This window comes from Triticum urartu, chromosome 4 (genome assembly GCF_003073215.2).
Source record: "Triticum urartu cultivar G1812 chromosome 4, Tu2.1, whole genome shotgun sequence".
In the NCBI taxonomy this organism is placed as follows: domain Eukaryota; kingdom Viridiplantae; phylum Streptophyta; class Magnoliopsida; order Poales; family Poaceae; genus Triticum; species Triticum urartu.
In genome coordinates, this window is record NC_053025.1 from 441,121,216 (window position 1) to 441,144,689 (window position 23,474).

Sequence of the window (23,474 nt, forward strand, 5' to 3'; positions counted from 1 at the left end):
CTGAAAAGCTACGGAAAATGCGAAACTTTTTCATGTTGATGGTTTTCTCTGATTCCTATCCGTTTTCAAGTAATTTCGAAAACGGCGGGATCATGCGTTCTGCCTATATCGCGAAACAGATTCTTCGAAAATGCACCGCGTGAAGAACCTGAACTTCTCGGCGCGTGTACCTGAACTTCACTCTGTTTGTCACGTGATTTTTTTTGCTCGTAGATCTTCATCCACTGCTCGTAGCTCTCCATCCCACTCACGGGAATTGAGCGGGTGATATACCGATGGAAAGTTGCTGTAAACACGCAACTTTCCCGTGTTGATCATTTTTTCATACTCGCGACGATTTTAAAAGTTTTTCATCTGAAATTCATTCAGTGTAGTAGGTGAACTTCCTGCTGTTTTCACGTTGAACTTATGTGACATATTTTCGTTTATAATTTTCTCATCCATTCGTTAGTGTTACACAGATGATATTCTTTTTGTACAAACCTCTCTCACAATAATTTTTTAATTTTTTCCGACCGAGGTCTTGAACTTACACAAATGATATTCCTGCCATTTTGAAGTAAATTAGAAAATGATGAGATCATGATTTCTCCCTTCATCGCGAACGGAAACGCATTGCATGAAGTAGTTGAACTTCTCGAGCATGTCTGTTTGAACCTCACTCTGTTTTTGACGTGTTATTTTTTGTAGTGCGTGAAGTAGTTGAACTTCTTGGTCATGTCTGTTTGAACCTCAATCTGTTTTTGAACGTGTTGTTTTTTGCACTATGTGAAGTAGTTGAACTTCTGGGGCATGTCTGTTTGAACCTCACTCTGTTAGAATTTATTTGTATGTTTCTTCTATGAAATACAAACCATGTAGCACGTGAACTTCCAGTTGTTATCACTTTGAACCTCTCTCTGGTTTGAGAGAATTATTTTAAAACACAAAAAACTACATTTTTATGTATTTTGGGCATCTAAATACATGATGAACCTCTCTCACAAGAATTTTTTGAACTTTTCCTCACCGAGCACTTGAACTTCTAGCAACCATTTTTTCGTTTATGAGTTGTTTTTAAAAGTGCAAAAAATGGCGTTGTGTTTTTAATTTTTTGAACATGTAAATCCTAGGTTTTAATAAACTCCGAACTTTGGTGTCATTCCAATTTGAACTTCATCTTTTTATATTTTGATTAAAGAATTGTATTCGATTTTATACAAAAAAATCGAGCATGGAAATACAAGGTGAACCTCTCTCGCAAGGATTTTTGAACCTCCCTGGACAGAGCACTTGAACTTCTTTCAACAAAAATTTTATGCTTTTATTTTTCTATACTTTTATTCTCACCTGAAATGCACTCCTTGCACTAGTTGAACTTCTCATTGTTTTCACCTTGAACTTCTGTCACTTATTTTTGTTCAACCTCTCTCACAAGAATTTTTGAACTTTCTCGGGTCGAGCACTTGAACTTCTAGCAACAAATTTTTTGGACTTTGCCTTTTTATTTCTTTTTTCTCTCATATGAAATGCACACCACACAGTAAATGAACTTCTGACAGTTATCAAACCGAACTTCTCTCTATTTCGTTTTCGTAACAGAAAAAGTCTGAGTTTTTTATATACATCAAACCCCTCTAACTTTTTATTTGAACTTCTTTGTGTATTTTTTTAGAAATGTGAAAATTGGGGTTCTATTAGAAACATCGAACTTCTTCGTTATTTTCAATTGAACTTATTGGTTTATTTCTTTAGTAATTGTAAACTCTGAAACTTCTGAAATGGTTAAACATACAAAACAAAATTATGTTTTTTCCATTTTTCTAGAAGTCACTATGTTACATCTTGTGAACTTTTTATTTTTTTGTCATGACATTCTATTAATTTTTTTGCTTTTGGTGAAATGGCCTAGGCGGTCCCTTTTTCTCATTTGATGAATTTCTTCTGTATGTAGTACACGTGAACTTCGGAATTTCCGAAACATTAACTTAACGTGCTATTGAAAATCAAGAAAATTATGCACAACAAAACACATACACTGCACGTGCTTCATGCACAACCAACACATACACTTCCTAGAAACGGAAATAATTTAAGACCAAAAAAACCTAGGACAACAGCAGCAGCTAATTTGTCTCAAAAATCTTTTTCCTCTCGCACTCAAGCTGAACTTCAGTAGCAGGGCACGAACAACAGTTTGATGGTGCCTGAGAGGACGCCACAGACAGCAGCTAGCTGCTGGGAGAAGCTTTGTCACTGCGGGGGAAGAGGGAGGTCGGGAGGAACAGGAGGTGACCAAAGTTTTTCTAGAAACAAACACTGGAGGAGGCAGAGGGGCTGAGAGTCTCGGTGTTAGTGTTCTATACAGGAGATGGCAAAGGCGACCTGCTGGTAGTGGTGGCTGGCGACCCAGCAGCTCGGCAGCCCTCTGGCCGGAGGGCTGCGTGCAAGATCTGTAACCCAACCGCCTTTTTTCTCTCTGCCGGATGTGGCCACCAAGCAGCAGGTCATGCCCTCATCTTGCTGCAGGTCGAGCCCTCCTCGAGGTGCAGGTAGGCACGGTGGATGGCGAGAGAGAGAGGAGCAGTCCACGACGATGGTTGGCGCAGTCCGCGGCGACCACAGCGCCCAAGGAGGTCATCCCTAGCCTGTAAGGACCGGGATCTTGTCGGATCCATGCGTGCAGGCGGTCACTAGGGTGGCAGTTGCGGCGGCGGCGTGCTGGATGTGGCGGGCACGGCGATGGGAGGGTTGGCGGAGACGGCGACGCACGGGGTCCGAGGCGGCGCCGACGAGCTGGGGTGTGTGGTGGCGGCGGCATCGCGTGGGGTCAGGGGCGGCGGTGCGCGGGCTCCGTGTAGTTCGATTGAAAATTTCTTTTTTTAACCATTTTTGTGTTTTTCCTTTTTTTAATTTGAGCTTCCTCATTTTATTCTTTAGTAACGAGCAAAAATCTGAGTTTTTTATATACTTCGAACTTCTTTGTTTTATGAATTTGAATTCAAATAAGTATGAAACTATTTTTTTTAAATTGAACTTCATACTTTTATTTTTCCTAGAAACATAAATAATTTGAGTTTTTTCGTATACATCAAACTACTCTGTTATTTTATTTTGAACTTCTCAATTTTATTTTGTTTAGTAGCAAGGAAAAATTGATTTTTTTAAATCGAACTTCTTAGTTTTTAAAATCTAAACTTCTCGGGTTTTTTGTAACAGTGAAAATCAAATGCTCTGTTATTCTAAATTAAACTTCCAGGACTTTCTTTATTTTGAAAAAACAAAATTTTGGATTTTTTTAACTTTGAAGTACACCATTATTTTAACTTGAACTTCTAGGTTTTTTAGATACGGGGAATATCCATTTTATATAAACTTTTTTGAACTACTCTATTTTTGAAATTTGAAATTCTTGGTTTGTAATAAACATCAAACTTTTTTCTTATTTAAATTTGAACTTCTAGGGTTTTTTTAAATGAGAAAAATCCGTCTTTTAAGTTTTTTTGAATTTTTTTGTTATTTTAATTTAAACTTCTTGGTTGCATTCTTTAGTAACGAGGATTTTGAAGTTTTGTAATTAAAATTGAACCGCTCCTACTTTACTTTGAACTTCTAGTTTTTTTAGAAACCATGAAATTTTGACATATATAAAAAAATCAAGAATATAAAGGTCACCACATTTTAAGTTTTCTAATTGGATTAACCTTTTACTTTATGTGAACTTCTGTTTTTTCTATATTCAAAGTTCTCACGTGTTTTCCCAAGTGAAGTACGGAAAGAAAGTGATTGAAAAACACTAGAACGCTAACCCCCTGGTTTTGTAGCATTAGTTTTCAATGGTACGTTAGCATTTCCCCCCATTTTTGTATGCCGTTTTCAAAACTATAGTTGTTACTTTTTTTCTGCTAGTAGATCATCACCCAAAGAAGCTTCATTTCAAATAAAAGGAGGAAAAAATTCCATTTTGATCAAGGTTGTACTGGAGTCCAAAATAAACAACATGCACTAATGCGTGCACGTTTTTCTTTTTGCAACATAGCCTTGTTCTATATAGAAGAATATTCTTCTTCATAAGTTACATTAATAATTACATAATTGAGAAGCAGAGTGCCACGTGAGAAGAGGTGGCCTTTTTCTCCACCACAACTTCATTTCTGTTTCCCTATCCACTCACCACACATCACCGAACAAAGAACTTTGTCCCTCTTTTTTTCTAAACTTTTAGGAGTGGGATCTCTGAACATTCTGCTTAATTTTGCTTCTTCACTAGACCGCATCATTAGTAGTGCGGATGCTGCTCTGCTGGAACTCACCCTAAACTACTTTTTTCAGTTGAGCGAGGTCTCTCAAGTTGAACTTCTATTGTTTTGTTTTTGACTTTCTTCCCTTCTTTTTCACCTCTGAACATCTGACAGTTTAACTTAATGTATCTTTGTACACTTCTCTTATTCATATGTATGTGAACGCGGTGCCGTCTAATTTGTATATAACATAAAACTAGAATTGACCACAAATAAAAACAAACAGAAGATCAGAATTCCCAAAACCAAAAGTTTCACATCAGTTAACCATGCACGTTCAGAGTAACAACTATCAGGAACATCTGACAGTTTAACTTAATGTATCTTTGCATGGAGTAGTATTTTGCTTAGGAATGAAAAAGTATGCTCACAGACATTTAGACGAGCACCTTCCATGCAAACTAAAAAAATAGTCACTCTGAACTCTGGTATTGCAAAGATATCGAACAGAGACAATGATCGAGCTGGGAACGATGGCCACACCGTGTTGGGTGCTGAAGAGGTGATGGGACAGCGCCTACCACCGCCGGTGGTATGAGCCAGGAGGGGGAGGAGCGGCATGGATCTGTCTAGGCGGCGGCGCGTCGGGCGGTGAGTGGCGGGGGTCGGCGAAGGTAGTGCAGACCCGAGGGGATGGCTCTGGAGTGGCCGTCCGGACCCGCTGGGGATGGCGGCTGCTCGATCCATGGCATGGGACGGCGGTTACGCGCGGCTGGCTGCAGGTCATGGCCTCCACCATCTGAAGTTCAACGTCTCCTCCATTTGCAGCATAGCACCCAATCCGCGCATGAGCTGGTGGTCGTCGGAGTCTCGGAGAGTGGACGGTGGTGAAGGATCATCGTCGGATCCGGCGATCTCGAGGTGCTCTGTTAGGTGGTGCGGCGCGTCGTCGGTTGGGGCGGGCTCCTGCGGTGTCGCCGGCTTGGGGCGGGGCGGCGGCGGCGTCGCCGGCTAGGGGCGGGGCGACGGTGTCGCCGGTTTGGGGCGGGGCGGCGGCAGCGTCGCCGACTAGGGGGCGGGGCGACGGCTGTGTGACGGCGGTGTCGCCGTTTCGGGTGGGTGGTGTGGGAGGTGGGTGGGATGGGTTGGGCAGGGGCAGCAGGGGTGTCCGGGAGGTGGCGCGGCGGCGGGGATTCCGGTAGGTCGGGCGGTGTCGTATCGGGGCGCGGGGGTGGGGGGTTGGGGCGGGGGTGGGTCACGACAGCGATTGGATCGGGGGATGGGGAGGTGTGGGCAGTCCGTGTTTTTTCTTTTTGTTTCTCCGGAGTCCGGGAACACCTCATCGCACCTATAAGGCGCGCCGTGATCCGAATAACTATTCTGATCCTGGGATCAGAATAGTGCTACTATATATATATATATGTTGCTATTCTAAGAATGATCATGATGCCCTCATGTCCGTATTTTTATTTTATCGACACCTCTATCTCTAAACATGTGGACATATGTTTTGATTTCGGCTTCCGCTTGAGGACAAGCGAGGTCTAAGCTTGGGGGAGTTGATACGTCCATTTTGCATCATGCTTTTATATCGATATTTATTGCATTATGGGATGTTATTACACATTATGTCATAATACTTATGCCTTTTCTCTCTTATTTTACAAGGTTTACATGAAGAGGGAGAATGCCGGCAGCTAGAATTCTGGGCTGGAAAAGGAGCAAATATTAGAGACCTATTCTGCACAACCCCAAAAGTCCCGAAACTCCACGAGAGTCGGTTTTGGAATATATAAAAAATATTGGGCGAAGAAAGCACCAAAGGGGGGCCACCCACCATCCACATGGGTGGGGGCGTGCCCTACCCCCTGGGCGCGCCCCCTGCCTCGTGGGCCACCTGGCAGGCCGCCGATGCCCATCTTCTGGTATAAGGTGTATTTTGCCCTAAAAATCAGAAGGAAGCTTTCGGGACGAAGCGTCGCCGTCACGAGGCGGAACCTTGGCAGAACCAATCTAGGGCTCCGGCGGAGCTGTTCTGCCGGGGAAACATCTCTCCGGGAGGGGGAAATTGTCACCATCGTCATCACCATCGATCCTCTCATCGTGAGGGGGTCAATCTCCATCAACATCTTCACCAACACCATCTCCTCTCAAACCCTAGTTCATCTCTTGTATCCGATCTTTGTCTCAAAACCTCAGATTGGTACCTGTGGGTTGCACATAGTGTTGATTACTCCTTGTAGGTGATGCTAGTTGGTTTATTCATGATAACCCACAAGTATCGGGGATCGCAACAGTTTTCGAGGGTAGAGTATTCAACGCAAATTTATTGATTCGACACAAGGGGAGCCAAAGAATATTCTCAAGTATTAACAGTTGAGTTGTCAATTCAACCGCACCTGAAAGACTTAATATCTGTAGCAAAGTATTTAGTAGCAAAGTAATATGGAAGTAACGATAATGGTGGCAAAAGTAACAGTATTGGTTTTGTAGTGATTGTAACAGTGGCAACAGAAAAGTAACTAAGCAAAGATCAATATGTGAAAAGCTCCTAGGCAATGTGTCAGTGATGGATAATTATGTCGGATGCAATTCCTCAAGCAATAGTTATAACATAGGGTGACACAGAACTAGCTCCAGTTCGTCAATGTAATGTAGGCATGTATTCTGAATATAGTCATACGTGCTTATGGAAAAGAACTTGCATGACATCTTTTGTCCTCCCCTCCCGTGGCAGCGGGGTCCTAATGGAAACTAAGGGATATTAAGGCCTCCTTTTAATAGAGTACCGGACCAAAGCATTAACACTTAGTGAGTACATGAACTCCTCAAACAATAGTCATCACCGGGAGTGGTCCCGACTATTGTCACTTCGGGGTTACCGGATCATAACACATAGTAGGTGACTATTGACTTGCAAAATAGGATCAAGAACTCACATATATTCATGGAAACATAATAGGTTTAGATCTGAAATCATGGCACTCGGGCCCTAGTGACAAGCATTAAGCATAGCAAAGTCATAGCAACATCAATCTCAGAACATAATGGATACTAGGGATCAAACCCTAACAAAACTAACTCGATTACATGATAAATCTCATCCAACCCATCACCGTCCAGCAAGCCTACGATGGAATTACTCACGCACGACGGTGAGCATCATGAAATTGGTGATGGAGGAAGGTTGATAATGACGATGGCGGCGGATTCCCCTCTCCGGAGCCCTGAACGGACTCCAGATCAGCCCTCCCGAGAGAGATTAGGGCTTGGCGGCGGTTTCGTATCGTAAACCGCGATGAATCCTTCCCTTTGTTTTTTTTCTCCCCGAACATGAATATATAGAGTTGGAGTTGAGGTCGGTGGAGCCTCAGGGAGCCCACGAGACAGGGGGCGCGCCCCAGGGGGGTTGTGACACCCCCGATTTGACCGTACACTAATCATACACGCAAATGTGTACGATCAAGATCAGGGACTCACCGGAAGATATCACAACACAACTCTAGACACAAACTAAAATAATACAAGCTTTATATTACAAGCCAGGGGCCTCGAGGGCTCGAATACATCAGCTTGAATACACAAGAGTCAGCGGAAGCAACAATATCTGAGTACAGACATAAGTTAAACAAGTCTGCCTTAAGAAGGCTAGCACAAAAGCAACAACGATCGAAAAGGCAAGGCCTCCTACCTGGGATTCTCCTAACTACTCCAGGTCGCCAGCGGTCGTCTTGTAGTAATAGGCACCCTCGGGGTAGTATTAATCATCAGTGGTGCCGTCTGGCTCTTGGGATCTGTCATCTGGTCGCAACAATCGGGTATGGGGGGAAAAGAGGTAGCAAAGCAACCGTGAGTACTCATCCAAAGTACTCGCAAGACTTACATCAGATCTAAACTAAGTATGCATCTGTATCAAATGAATGGGTTGTATCTGTGGACTAAACTGCAGAATACCAGAAGAGAAGGGGAAAGCCTAACCTATCGAAGACTAACATCTTCAAGCATCTTCAAGCATATAGAAGAGTACAGATCAACATAATGTGAAGTAGTAGTAGTGTTACCAACCTCGGCCAGAGATCCTTTCTCGACTCCCTGTGAGAAAGCAATCCCAGAGCCATACTATCCAGTTATCACCTCAAGTATCCAGTTCTAATTGTATCGATCGGGATACAACTCCAAGTGTTCGTTACCGTAGGACAGGCTATCGATAGATGTTTTGTTCCCTGCAGCGGTGCACCAACTTACCCACCACGCTCGATTAACTTCGGCCGGACACACTTTCCTGGATCATGCTCGGCCTCAGCCAAACAATACGCCGCTACCCGACCTAGGCTTAATAGAGAGGTCAAGCATGCCGGACTAAACCTATGCCCACAGGGGTGTTGGGCCATCGCCCCGAGAACTCCCGCACGTTGCGTGGGCGGCCGGTGAGCAGACCTAGCTACCTCCTTCAAAAAGGCAGGTGATTACCAGTCCAACCCGGCGCGCGCCGCTCAGTCGTTGACGTCTATTAAGCTTTGGCTGATGCATACGACGCAGAACACCCATACTATGCCCACATGATGGTTAGTGCTATCACGCGGGGCGCCGGCGGCCAGGGAAGGCGCGCGCGGCGGGCAATGGCAAGCGCTTGCGGGGCTGCAACAACAAAGTAGCAAGGGCGTGCGGCAACGGGCACGAGGCGCTGCTGCAGCGGCGGCAGCGCGGTCGCAGCGGGCAAGCGATGGATGCAGCGTTGGCGGGGTCGCGGCAGGCGCGGGCAGTGGGCGGTGCTAGCGGCAGTAGGCGGACAAAGGCGGCAGACAGAGGCGGGGGCGACGCCAGGGCATGGCGGAAGCAGCGGGCAGTAGCAACGTCGACTGCAATTACAGGAAGTCGCGGCAACAGCAACTAGCGGCAGCAAGCCAGCACGGTGCGCGACCATGGCAAGCACGGCGTGGCCAGCGGCCAGAGGGTGCGGGGGGTGGAGCGCCAGTGGCTCGAGGCGAGCGCGGCCAAGGCGCGCGTGGAGCAGAACTCCGAGCATGGCGATAAAAGGACATAGGCGACGCTACGGCAGTGGAAACAAGGGGGAACAGGGGGAACGGACACGGCAGCTCACTGTGAAGCTCGAGAGGACTCGGGGAAGCCGAAGGAACTCGGGGCGGCACAGATCGAACGGCGGGCGGTGGCGGCACCGAAGTTGAAGACGACCTCGATCCCGTTGTTGTAGGGCTCCCCGACATTGACTCGGTGTTGTAGAAGGTGTAGGCGACGACGGAGGTTCCCCGGGACATGACGGGGCGGTGCGGGGCAGCTGGAGGCCGCGGTGATGACGACAACAAGCCAACGACGGCGTCGAGTGACGTGGGGGAAGAGAGGCCAGAAGGAGAGCGGGGTGGATCTGGGAGGCGAGGAGGCAAGTGGGGAGGGGAGACGGGGAAGCCCGAGGCATCGGGGCCTTATCCCCTCTGGGACGGCGCCGGCGAGTCGGTTCGACGGAAGCAAGCTCATGTTCGGGTGCGGTGGTGAACAAAAGAAGACGACCGGGGAGAAGATGGGTTGGGCCTGGCCGGGTGGGCCGAGGCCCATGGGGGCAGGGGGCCTCTCTCTCGTTTCCCCTTTTTCTTTTTCTTTTATTTCTAATGCTCTTTTCTTTTTATAGAAAATGTTTTGCAATATTTGAGCTGCCAAAAGTGGTTCTGTAAAATGTGGGACTTGTCCAAATAAATATATTACAATATTTGGCAACTGCCACAAAAAGTTTGGGAGGAGTTTGAATTGATTTGGATTTTTCACAAATGGAAAAGCATTTAAAAATGCTGATTTGGAACTGCTTTAATTCCTAGGAGAAAGTAGCTATCTCAAATGATGTTGAATCACTCATGACATTTAGTTAGGGAATATTTGCAACCCACCGAACATTTTTGTTTTACTGTTTGGAGAAATAATTTATTTGACTTTATTTTAAAATTGAATTTGAATTGGTTTTGAATCAAAGTGAGATTAGCAACAGTAACAGTGATGACTTGGCATCATTAGTAGGGGATTACTGTAGCTTGATTGTCCGGTGTTACAAATCTCCTCCACTACAAAAAATCTCGTCCCAAGATTTAAGAGGTGGAGTAAGGGGGAAGCTATAAGGACGAATGTCTGAAAGGATCAGCATCCGGCAGTTATCTCAAGGAAGGAGATTTTAGAAGCACCAGGACGTGTCGAGAGTGCTAAACGGAGATTCAACAAGTTTCAACCAGGTAGGCATCAAGCTGATGCCTATAACAGGTGAAGAAGGGGGTTCAAAGCAATGAGGCATAATGTCGCCTCTGATACCGGAATGAATCATGGTGAGGAAGTTAGCTAGTGATTTACATACGAAGCCAAGTGCAAAGAATATTTCAGAATCAAGGTTGTACAGGAGAGTCAGGTTTCGATCATGTGGAACTGTGGGTTATGGGCCCACCATGTGGTTCAAAAGTAGGAAGGACGCTGACATATTGCACGGTCATGGTAGCAAGGCATGTCAGAGGATAGCCTGTCAGTTATGTTGGCAACAATGTTGGTACCCAGGGCGAGGGACGAAGAGAACCATTTTCCTGCTCGTTGAGACGAGGCGGACCAATAGGCAAAGTTCTCATCCATCGGTGGTTACCGGAACGTCAAAAACAATAATAACAGGGTCTTACTGACAAATTGTACACCGAGGTGTTTACATAAGTAGGAAATTATCTCTACTTAGATAAGTTAGTTTACCGGAAAGGTTAAACAAAAGAATGGAAAGGAAAATATGATTAGTATATTAATCAGAATAATGGAAAGGAAAATGTGGTTAAACACAATTATCAGGAGTATATCCTTCCCAAGGACAAGCAGAGGATGATATCCATGATAGGATAGTAAGTAGATAACCAATTAGGTAAAGGGGCGAGGGAATTCTTGATGTTACCCGTACAACGGTGTTTGGATAATTGATCAAGAAACATTTGGCATTATGCTTCCAATGTTCTTGTTGATGTTTGAGTACCACAATCGTGCTTCGGGATAGCATTGACATGGCCATCGGGTAAAGGTCGGACCTTGGATTCACAACGGATCCATCGGGAATTTCTAGAACAACTCATGAAATTTATAGATGGGGATGTGGCCGATGGGTTCAGCTGCAATCCATCGACATATCAAAAAGGATGTAATTCCAAAATTATATGAACAAGTTTGTGTTGGGGAAAAGACAAGAATGTTGTCGATGATAACACAAATCATCGAGGGGCAATGATTGTATTTCTCATAATGAATTCAATTGATATCCTGGAAGAGCTCGGAATGTTGATGATGATCATGACACATTTGTCGAGAGATTACAAGATGTAATCGATCGGCGATGACATCAAGTCAAAGGAATGGTGAAGCGAAAGGTTATTGGAACCAAGGGTACGGCACAAACTCGAAACCAAGCTCACCGTTCAAGGCGAAACGATATGATGAGGAAAATCGACGTAAGCTTAGCTCATCATCAAAAATCATGCTCCGGGAATGAGGACCAGGTAGCACAGTTAAAATCAACACGATACTGATATAGCCGATCAGGCTAGAAATGACGTGATCGAGTACAAGCTCGTCAGTAAAGAAGATTACTAATAGTTGTTTAATCGCGATGCGGACTTGATTCAGTTATCGATGTCCTTGAGTGTTTAAAGACTCAGAGCCTGTGAAAAATTGGAATCAGTGAGAATGTAGTACTAGATGGAGAACTCATAAGAAGTTATGCAGTTATGTGATAATCTCGAGATACCAGGGTGTAGTACTCGATGAAAGATCAAAGTAAAGGTTGGACTGGTGTATTGATCCATAGAAGACAAGTGCTTAAACTTGCCCGAGAAATGGGAACAAAGAAGAACATATGGTCGGAACCACAATTGCAAAGGATCAATTCACAGATACAAGATGATATTATATCAAGGAAATAGTTGTTATTACAATAAGCTTCCATGATAGGATCTACATCGTGTCCATGGGCATGAACACAAGTTCAAGGTCGACTCCCACTTCTTCAATGTATAACCTTCCATTCACCTCTTGCTTTTCGAAAATGACATTAGTTGTTGAAAGTTTTACCTGGTGCAATACCAGATAATTTAACCCGTGAAATCTTTCGGGTTCACACGGATTAAAGAAGGCATAGGTTCAACCCATCGGGGCATCGTAGAAACATATACCACAAACTTCAGGAGTAAATAACACAGCCTCAAAAGCAGAGCATGGTTGACAAAAGTAGAGGATACAATTTACCAAATGCATTATGTATCATGGAAAGGACTCACAAGAATTTTGGGTGTGAAGGACATTGTCGGATAATAACCCGATAATGGGTCTGGCGGTCCACAACAGGGCTGATGTGAGTATCGGTACTCATTTAGAGGAAGAAGGAATGCAAAGGCATTGGATTATAGAAACAACTGACTAACTCAAAGCTCAGATGCAAAGGAATTATGAATTCCAAGACAAGGAATCAGAAGCAATGCTCTGATTAGGGATGGACAATTTGAATAGACTTAGGGGTACAATCGATGGCAATTTGGTTGGTCGAGATCTAGCTCATGCTTAAAATCTGAGCCGGAAGGATGAATTCTAGGATCTGATTGAGGATTGCAAGCATTCGCGACATTTTGAATCAATGAACTCAAAAATGATAATGACAAGGGATGCCAATAATATTACGAGACTTATGGGATTAATCATAATGCAAGCAAGCAAGAATTTCAAGAGCAATAGGCTGCTTAGGATTTTCGGAAGACCGAATAGCATTTCAAAGAATTTTTGTGAAACACATGATCAACTGGGGATGAATGAATCCTCGATAAGTGTGAGGAATTATTTGTAGGGGTATTCGGGTGGCAAAGAACTGCAAGGCAGTAGGCACAAATTATTCTCGAAACAATAGAGAGAATTTCGAGGTATCTTATAATAACAAGATCAACGGGGAATGATTGTATGAATGCAAGTGTACGTGGTTATCCATAGAGGTTTATCGGTGGATGGGAATTGCAAAAGCAATGGCACAAAGTCTCGAGAGAACATCATAGAGTATCCTCGAAATCTTCTAGTGCAACAGACGATCATCGGTAATAAGGTGCTCTCCGGGTGAAAGTATTTACGAGAACCTAGAGTTAGAGTTAGCAAAACCATTTAACCCGAATAGAAGAGAGATCAGAGTCCCAGATTATAGACGAGTAAAATATCCTAATACCACCCATATGGCGACGTGGGCCCGTAAGCCACACAACCATGTTAGTAAAACAGTTTCCATCAACTAGACTCAACTTCGGTCAAGGAGTGTGGAAGGGGGTTCCTATAGGCAGTCGGCTCTGATACCAACTTGTGACACCCTCGATTTGACCGTACACTAATCATACATGCAAATGTGTACGATCAAGATCAGGGACTCACGGGAAGATATCACAACACAACTCTAGACACAAATTAAAATAATACAAGCTTTATATTACAAGCCAGGGGCCTCGAGGGCTTGAATACATCAGCTCGAATACACAAGAGTCAGTGGAAGCAACAATATCTAAGTACAGACATAAGTTAAACAAGTCTGCCTTAAGAAGGCTAGCACAAAAGCAACAACGATCGAAAAGGTAAGGCCCCCTGCCTGGAATTCTCCTAACTACTCCAGGTCGCCAGCGACCGTCTTATAGTAATAGGCGCCCTCGGGGTAGTAGTAATCATCAGTGGTGTCGTCTGGCTCCTGGGATCCGTCATCTGGTCGCAACAATCGGGTATGGAGGAAAAAGAGGTAGCAAAGCAACCGTGAGTACTCATCCAAAGTACTCGCAAGACTTACATCAGATCTAAACTAAGTATGCATCTGTATCAAACGAATGGGTTGTATCTGTAGACTAAACTGCAGAATGCTAGAAGAGAAGGGGAAAGCCTAACCTATCAAAGACTAGCATCTTCAAGCATATAGAAGAGTACAGATCAACATAATGTGAAGTAGTAGTAGTGTTATCAACCTCGGCCAGAGATCCTTTCTCGACTCCCTGCGAGAAAGCAATCCCAGGCCATATTATCCAATTATCATCTCAAGTATCCAGTTCTAATTGTATCGATCGGGATACAACTCCAAGTGTCCGTTACCGTAAGACAGGCTATCGATCGATGTTTTCTTCCCTGCAGGGGTGCACCAACTTACCCACCATGCTCGATTAACTCCGGCCGGACACACTTTCCTGGGTTATGCCCAACCTCAGCCAAACAATACGCCACTACCCGACCTAGGCTTAATAGAGAGGTCAAGCACGCCGGACTAAACCTATGCCCCCAGGGGTCTTGGGCCATCGCCGCGGGAACTCCCGCACGTTGCGTGGGCGGCCGGTGAGCAGACCTGGCTACCTCCTTCAAAAATGCAGGTGCTTACCAGTCCAACCCGGTGCGCGCCGCTCAGTCGCTGACGTCTATTAAGCTTCAGCTGATGCATACGATGCAGAACACCCATACTATGCCCACGTGATGGTTAGTGCTATCAGGCCAGAGGCCCCTCGGATCAAATATCCAAATCGTAGTGGATTAGGAGCACGCGGTAACGAGCAGAAACCCATGATCGACGTGACCCCGTCGCCCCGTCTCGAGTACTTGCGGCAAGGGCTAAGAATTCCCTGCCACGCCTCCTAACTATCTCGCGGGCACCTTCCAGGTCAACCCGACTCCACATCACTCGCTATTAAGCTCGCGCGGGTACCCCTCATGGCCGACCCGTCTTTAGTAACATGGTTCAGTGTAAAGTCATAGTAACCATAGTAACTGTGTGTCTAACACCAAGGGGAAAACCCGAGGAATCACCCCCAGTGAATTCCACTCGATGATATCATCAAGGTGAACGTAAGAGGATCCACCCTCAAGGTTCACACTTGAGGGGTTGCACAACGGAGTCGTAACAGAAGTGGTTAAGGAGGAAATCACCCTTGATGACCTCGACCGTATAGCTACACTACAGAGATCTCATCAGGAGTGATGGAAGATGTTCCACCCTCAGCACTTGATGGTAACTCTGTAGAGCCGTACAACTAGGGGGGTGATGTGCGGTGTCGGGGCCTGGACGTTGATCACGTTGATCGAATCATCGAACATAAAGCGAGGCAACTGGGACAAGGTGGCGTCACTGATGGATCTCTAACCAACCTATACTAAGCAGTTTAGGATAAGTAGATAAGGTATGAAAGCAGGTAACAAAAACAGGCTATGCATCAGAGTAGGATCATACATAAAGCAGTAGCAGTTCTAATGCAAGCATGAGAGGGAAAGAAATGGCCGATATCAGAATGCTCAAGGGGGGTTTGCTTGCCTGGTTGCTCGGCTGAAAAGGAAGAAGTGTCGTCGTAGAAGTAGTCGATCACAGGGGCAGCATCAGTCTCGGGGTCTACCGAAGAGAAGAGGGGAAAGAAACAGTAAATACAAAGCACACAAATGCATGACATGGCAATAGGCAAATCTAGGGTATTCTAACGCAGTACTACGCGATACTGGTGAAAGGGGGAAACATGCGGGAAAGTTTTCCCGAAGTTTGGCATTTTTGGACAAATGAACCGGAGGGGGAAGGTTGCATGTTCGCTATGATAGGGACGTGTGGTGGATGAACGGAGAGCGTATGCGGATTCGTCTCGTTTTTCTGAGCAACTTTCATGTATAAAACTTTTTCATCTGAGTTACGGATTATTTTATACGATTTTTCAAAGATAAAAACAATATTCTGAAATTATTACTAATTCAAAAATTAATAATAAATTGCTACGGGTACCCAGCTCTGTGCACACAGAAGTGTACACAGAGGATGATAGTGGGGCCCAGGGGTCCCAGTCAGCAGGTACAGTCAGCGTTGACTGGGTCAACGTTGACCAGTCAACAGAGTCAAAGGGCCCACATGTCATTGACTCTAGGTGTAGATTACTTAGTCTGAATTATCTTTAAACTAGGGGACCACATGTCATTGTCACCTGGGGGGTTAAAATAATTAAAATAATTTAATTAGGAGGATTAGCACTAATCAGGGGATTAGGCCCCCTAATTAAGCAGGGCCGGCCCCACTAGGCAGGGACACATCCGGCCTCTCTGGCTGGCCTCGCACGGGCACAGGGGCGCCGGCGGGCACACAGCAGAAGCCATGGCCGGGGCGGCGGTGTGCGCAGGGCAGCTCACCGGGACAGCGGCGGACCCGACTGGCATAGCAGGGCACCGGCGGCGAGGGAAGGCGCGTGCGGCGTGCAACAGCGAGCGCTCGCGGGGCTGCAACAGCGAAGCAGCAAGGGCGTGCAACAACGGGCATGAGGCGCTAGTGCAGCGGTGGCAGCGCGGTCGCAGCGGGCAAGCGACGGATGCGGCGTTGGCGGGGTCGCGGGCAGTGGGCGGTGCTAGCGGCAGTAGGCGGACGGAGGCGGCGGACAGAGGCAGGGGGGCGACACCAGGGCATGGCGGAAGCAGCGGGCAGTAGCAGCATCGACTGCAGTTACAGGAAGTCGCGGCAACAGCAACTAGCAGCAGCAGGCCAGCACGGTGCGCGACCGCGGCAAGCACGGCGCGGCCAGCGGCGAGAGGTGCGGGGGTGGAGCGCCAGTGGCTCGAGGCGAGCGCGGCCAAGGCGCGCATGGAGAAGAACTCCGAGCACGGCGACAGAAGGACATAGGCGACGCTACGGCGGTGGAAACAAGGGGGAACGGGGGGGGGGGGGGGGGGGGGACTTGCACGACAGCTCACTGTGAAGCTCGAGAGGACTCGGGGAAGCCGAAGGAACTCGGGGCGGCGCGGATCGAACGGCGGGCGGTGGCGGCACCGAAGTTGAAGACGAACTCGATCCCGTCGTTGTAGGGCTCCCCGGCATTGACTCGGTGTTGTAGAAGGTGTAGGCGACGAAGGCAGTTCCCCGGGACACGATGGGGCAGTGCGGGGCAGCTGGAGGCCGCGGTGATGACGACGACAAGGCGACGACGGCGTCGAGCGACGTGGGGGAAGAGATGCCATAAGGAGTGCGGGGTGGATCTGGGAGGCGAGGAGGCAAGTGGGGAGGGGAGACGGGGAAGCCTGAGGCATCTGGGCCTTATCCCCTCCGGGACGGCGCCGACGAGTCGATTCGACGGGAGCAAGCTCCTGTTCGGGCGCGGTGGTGAACATAAGAAGACGACCGGGGAGAAGATGGGCTGGGCTTGGCCGGGTGGGCCGAGGCCCATGGGGGCAGGGGGCCTCTCTCTTGTTTCCCCTTTTTCTTTTTCTTTTTATTTCTAATGCTTTTTTCTTTTTATAGAAAATGCTTTGCAATATTTGAGCTGCCAAAAGTGGTTCTGTAAAATGTGGGACTTGGCCAAATAAATATATTACAATATTTGGCAACTGTTGGAGAACGTAGCAGAAATTCAAAATTTTCCTACGTGTCACCAAGATCTATCTATGGAGAGACTAGTAACGAGGGGAAGGAGAGTGCATCTACATACCCTTGTAGATCACTAAGCGGAAGCGTTCAAGTGAACGGGGTTGATGGAGTCGTACTCGTCGTGATTCAAATCACCGATGACCAAGTGCCGAACGCACGGCACCTCCGCGTTCAACACACGTACAGCCCGGTGACGTCTCCCACGCCTTGATCCAGCAAGGATAGAGGGAGAGGTTGAGGAAGACTCCATACAACAGCAGTACAACGGCATGGTGGTGGTGGAGGAGCGTGGCAATCCTGCAGGGCTTCGCCAAGCACCACGGGAGAGGAGAAGAACTTGGGAGAGAGGGAGGGCTGCACCAAAGGCAAAGGTATGTCTCAAGAGGCCCTCCTACTCTCACTATATATAGGGATCCCAAAGGAGGGGTGCGCCAGCCCTAGGAGATCCAATCTCCTAGGGGGCGGCGGCCAGGGGAGGAGTCCTTCCCCCCCAAGGCACCTAAGAGGTGCCTTCCCCTTCTGGGACTCTTCCTTTAGGGTTTCCCCAGGCGCATGGGCCTCTTGGGGCTGGTGCCCTTGGCCCATGTAGGCCAAGGCGCACCCCCTACAGCCCATGTGGCCCCCGGGGGCAGGTGGCCCCACCCGGTGGGCCCCCGGGACCCTTCCGGTGGTCCCGGTACAATACCGATGACCCCGAAACTTGTCCCGATGGCCGAAACAGGACTTCCTATATATAAATCTTTACCTCCGGACCATTCCGGAACTCCTCGTGACGTCCGGGATCTCATCCGGGACTCCGAACAACATTTGGTAACCACATACAAGCTTCCTTTATAACCCTAGCGTCATCGAACCTTAAGTGTGTAGACCCTACGGGTTCGGGAGACATGCAGACATGACCGAGACGTTCTCCGGTCAATAACCAACAGCGGGATCTGGATACCCATGTTGTCTCCCACATGTTCCACGATGATCTCATCGGATGAACCACGATGTCAAGGACTCAATCAATCCCGTATACAATTCCCTTTGTCTAGCAGTATTGTACTTGCCCGAGATTCGATCGTCGGTATCCCTATACCTTGTTCAATCTCGTTACCAGAAAGTCTCTTTACTCGTTCCGTAACACATCATCCCGTGATCAACTCCTTGGTCACATTGCGCATATGATGATGTCCTACCGAGTGGGCCCAGAGATACCTCTCCGTTTACACGGAGTGACAAATCCCAGTCTCGATTCGTGCCAACCCAACAGACACTTTCGGAGATACCTATAATGTACCTTTATAGCCACCCAGTTACGTTGTGACGTTTGGCACACCCAAAGCACTCCTACGGTATCCGGGAGTTGCACAATCTCATGGTCTAAGGAAATGATACTTGACATTAGAAAAGCTTTAGCATACGAACTACCCGATCTTTGTGCTAGGCTTAGGATTGGGTCTTTGTCCATCACATCATTCTCCTAATGACGTGATCCCGTTATCAATGAAATCCAATGTCCATGGTCAGGAAACCGTAACCATCTATTGATCAACGAGCTAGTCAACTAGAGGCTTACTAGGGACATGGTGTTGTCTATGTATCCACACATGTATCTGAGTTTCCTATCAATACAATTATAGCATGGATAATAAACGATTATCATGAACAAGGAAATATATAATAATAACCAATTTATTATTGCCTCTAGGGCATATTTCCAACAGCAACTTCCACAAAAAGTTTGGGAGGAGTTTGAATTGATTTGAATTTTTCACAAATGGAAAAGCATTTAAAAATGCTGATTTGGAACTGCATTTAATTCCCAGGGGAAAGTAGCTATCTCAAATGATGTTGAATCACTCATGACATTTAGTTAGGGAATATTTGCAACCCACCGAACATTTTTGTTTTACTGTTTGGAGAAATAATTTATTTGACTTTATTTTAAAATTGAATTTGAATTGGTATTGAATCAAAGTGAGATTAGCAACAGTAACAGTGATGACTTGGCATCATTAGTAGGGGATTACTGTAGCTTGATTATCCAGGCGTTATAGGGCTGGGAGCGCCCCCCACCCTTGTGGACAGGGTGTGGGCCTCCTGACATTGATTCTTTCTCCAGTATTTTTTATGTATTCCAAAAATATTCTCTGTGAAGTTTCAGGTCATTCCGAGAACTTTTGTTTCTGCACAAAAATAACACCATGGCAAATCTGCTGAAAACAGCGTCAGTCCGGGTTAGTTCCATTCAAATCATGCAAGTTAGAGTCCAAAATAAGGTCAAAAGTGTTTGGGAAAGTAGATACAATGGAGACGTATCAATTCGGTGGAAGATTATATGTTCAGATCCTTTATGCATATTAATACCCCTCTGATTATGAACATGAATATGATTTGTGAGTAGTTATGTTTGTTCTTGAGGATGTGGAAGAAGTCTTGCTATAAGTAGTCATGTGAATTTGGTATTCGTTCGATATTTTGATGAGATGTATGTTGTCTTTCCTCTAGTGGTGTTATGTGAACGTCAACTACATGACACTTCACCATTGTTTGGGCCTAGGGGAAGGCATTGGGAAGTAATAAGTAGATGATGGGTTGCTAGAGTGACAGAAGCTTAAACCCTAGTTTATGCGTTGCTTCGTAAGGGGCTGATTTGGATCCATATGTTTCATGCTATGGTTAGGTTTACCTTAATTCTTCTTTCGTAGTTGCGGATATTTGCGAGGGGGGTTAATCATAAGTGGGATGCTTGTACAAGGAAGGGCAGTACCCAAGCACAGGTCCACCCACATATCAAATTATCAAAGTAATGAACGCGAATCATATGAGCGTGATGAAAACTAGCTTGACGATAATTCCCATGTGTCCTCGGGAGCGCTTTCCTTTATATAAGAGTTTGTCCAGGCTTGTCCTTTGCTACAAAAAGGATTGGGCCACCTTGCTGCACCTTGTTTACTTTTGTTACTTGTTACGAATTACCTTATCACAAAACTATCTGTTACCGATAATTTCAGTGCTTGCAGAGAATACCTTACTGAAAACCGCTTGTCATTTCCTTCTGCTCCTCACTGGGTTCGACACTCTTACTTATCGAAAGGACTACGATAGATCCCCTATACTTGTGGGTCATCAATAACCAATAGCGGAACCTTGATGCCCATATTGGCTCCTACATATTCTACGAAGATCTTTATTGGTCGAACCGTTATGACAACATACGTAATTCTCTTTGCCATCGGTATGTTACTTGCCCGAGATTAGATCGTCGGTATCTTCATACCTAGTTCAATCTCGTTACCGGCAAGTCTCTTTAGTCGTACCGTAATACATCACCTAGTGACTAACTCCTTAGTCGTTCGCTTGCAAGCTTATGATGTGTATTACTGAGAGGGCCTAGAGATACCTCTCCGATGCTCGGAGTGACAAATCCTAATATCGATCTATGCCAACTCAACAAACACCTTTGGAGATACCTGTAGAGCATCTTTATGATCATCGAGTTACGTTTTGACGTTTGATAACACACAAGGTATTCCTCCAGTATCTGGGAGTTGCATAATCTCGTAGTCGAAGGAATATGTATTTGACATGAAGAAAGCAATAGCAATAAAACTGAATGATCATCTAAGCTAACAGATGGGTCTTGTCCATCACATCATTCTCCTAATGACGTGATCTCGTTATCAAATGACAACACATGTCCATGGTCAGGAAACTTTAACCATCTTTGATCAAGAGCTAGTCTAGTAGAGGCATACTAGGGACACGGTATTTGTCTATGTATTCACACATGTATTTAAGTTTCCGATCAATACAATTCTAGCATGAATAATAAACCTTTATCATGAATAAGGAAATATAAAATAACAACTTTATTATTGCTTCTAGGGCATATTTCCTTCAATGTACTCCTCTACGGCCTCCCCGGGGATGTCTTTTGTCGTGGCAACCTCCTCCTCCTGATTAAGGCTTTCTTTGATTGGTGGCTCGTCGTTGTTGCTTGCTTCTCTCACATTTGGCAGTGGTGCCGTGGCCTCTTCAGTTGCGTCGTGTTGCTCCGATGCCGTTCTTCATCATCGTCCTCATAGCCAGAAAACGAGATCAGATTTGCCGTGTCGACGCTGCAGTCCAAGATGGGCTATTGAGGAAGCAATCCTCTAGGGAGTGGTTGATGTGAAAATTGCCACAGACCATGGGGACTGGTTCTGAGCTTATGGTTGGTCGATGTGGCTTGCTGGAATCTAGGCTGCTCGGTGTCTCGTACCTTTGGGCTTCAGGGCTTTGCAGACGTCCTTCAAATCAGCGGGTGAGAAGTACGGTTTAGCATGTTCGACCAAACATCGCTTCCACCGCCGAGCTTACGCTGCAGGGCACTAATAAAGCCCACGCTAGTACGTGGCTCCCATGTTTCATAGCCCGGGTAAGAGCAGCTTATTCCCGGTGATGAGGTCGTCGCGATCGATGAATCTCTCCATGTTGTGTGTCGAATTGGTGGCAAGCACAATTGGAGGTTGCTGCGGCTATTGGCGATGAAGGCGACGTTGCCTACATAGATTGTGCGTGCAGGGTGGGCCGGTGGGTTGATGTTAAGCCGGACCACCCCATCGGTGGTGAATGTGAGGGAGCTAAAAGTTAGGCTGTCCCTCGGCGAGAGACCGCCGGGAGACGGGAAGGATCCGATCTGAGATCGGTCTCCAGCTAGCGCCGCCCTTGCCTAACGCGCCAACTGGCGGTGCAAAACACCACCAGATCCCTCGATAGGGATCCAGGCGTGGCTGGAAGCCTGAGATCGGAGATCATACGATGGTTTTACCCAGGTTCGGGTCCCTGTAGAGTAATACCCTACATCCTGCTTGCTTTGATTATTCATGGTGGAGGGATACCTCGTGCGAGGGGTTACAATGATGTTTGATGTTGCTACCGAGAGTTTCTGTGTGAGATTAGATGACCTGAATGTCCCCTGGCCTTCCCTTATGTAGTGGTGGAGGCCTAGGGTTTACAAAGAGGGTAGATGCGATCTATCCTGCTGCCGCCCTTGTCTTGCAGGGTAAGAAGGTCTCTGGCTTCCTCCTAGGGTTTGTTCTCCTCCTTGGGCTTCATGCCCCCCCCTGATAGGTCGAGAGGTCGGGCTCCCGTGGGTGACCCACCCTCGGTGTATGTCACCGTCACCCTCAGTTTGCAGGGATAATGACCTGAGGACCGTCGAGCGGACAGATACAAGACCATGTTAGATAGCAAAACACGTTCGGACCATGCGCTCCGGACTGTTGCGGACGGTTTGAGGGTCGGCGTTAAAGATGTCCTTACATTTTTTAAAGTAGTAGATATAGAGATAATCTCAAATATGCTTAAATATTCATTAATCTTTGATATATGTTGTTATTAATTATCAAAATGCATTTAGGGGTGGACATGCACTTTTAGCTCTCACCTCTGCTGTTTTGCCGACCCACCCTCCGATCTCGTCTACCCTACCATAATTTGGGAAGATATCAGGTGCTCCCACACCTATCATGCTCCTCCCACACCTATCATGCTCCATGATACGAGAGCTCATGGGGCGTTGGCTCAAACCATACATGAAGCACTTGAAGCACTTGAACCCGGAAGCATCCTGAAATTTGACTCGCATTTCGAAATATTTCAAAATTTGACTCACAAAAGAGTATCGTCATCTCAAACCATACAAACGTGTTGCGACGATCCGTATGTTCACTCATATGATTTCCTACCTTGTGTAAAAAAAAACTGATTTCCTACCTATTTTGCAGTTTCCATACATGAAGCGCTCTCCAATCTACGGAGGCCCGGAAGCAGTTCCCCTGATCAGCTCTGGTTTCCACCGACCTGCGCGAACCTCACATGAGACA

The 23,474-nt window shown here is 46.4% G+C and overlaps 1 protein-coding gene across 3 annotated transcripts; it reads right to left on the reverse strand.

Moving 5' to 3' along the window:
• Positions 1-13,711: 13,711 nt before the first annotated feature.
• Positions 13,712-17,327, reverse strand: LOC125551937 (zinc finger CCCH domain-containing protein 4-like). 3 transcript variants are annotated; one of them, XM_048715352.1, is made up of 3 exons: positions 16,950-17,327; positions 15,544-15,618; positions 13,712-13,961 (listed from the first exon to the last, which is right to left on the reverse strand). In XM_048715352.1, the coding sequence occupies exons 1-3, from the start codon at positions 17,071-17,073 to the stop codon at positions 13,867-13,869; spliced, it is 294 nt and encodes a 97-aa protein (XP_048571309.1). In that variant the 5' UTR covers positions 17,074-17,327; the 3' UTR covers positions 13,712-13,866. The 3 variants fall into 3 exon arrangements, with proteins under 3 accessions (XP_048571309.1, XP_048571307.1, XP_048571308.1); XM_048715350.1 differs by having other exon boundaries at positions 16,943-17,327; XM_048715351.1 differs by having other exon boundaries at positions 16,938-17,327.
• Positions 17,328-23,474: the final 6,147 nt, after the last annotated feature.

Coding starts and splice junctions, on each gene's coding strand:
- LOC125551937 (XM_048715350.1), bottom strand. CDS start 17,282: ATGCCTCAGGCTTCCCCGTCTCCCCTCCCCACTTGCCTCCTCGCCTCC. Junction 15,619..16,942: donor CTCGAGCTTCACAGTGAGCT/GTCGTGCAAGTC, acceptor TCTCTTCGGTAG/ACCCCGAGACTGATGCTGCC. Junction 13,962..15,543: donor CTTTTCAGCCGAGCAACCAG/GCAAGCAAACCC, acceptor TGTTGCGACCAG/ATGACGGATCCCAGGAGCCA.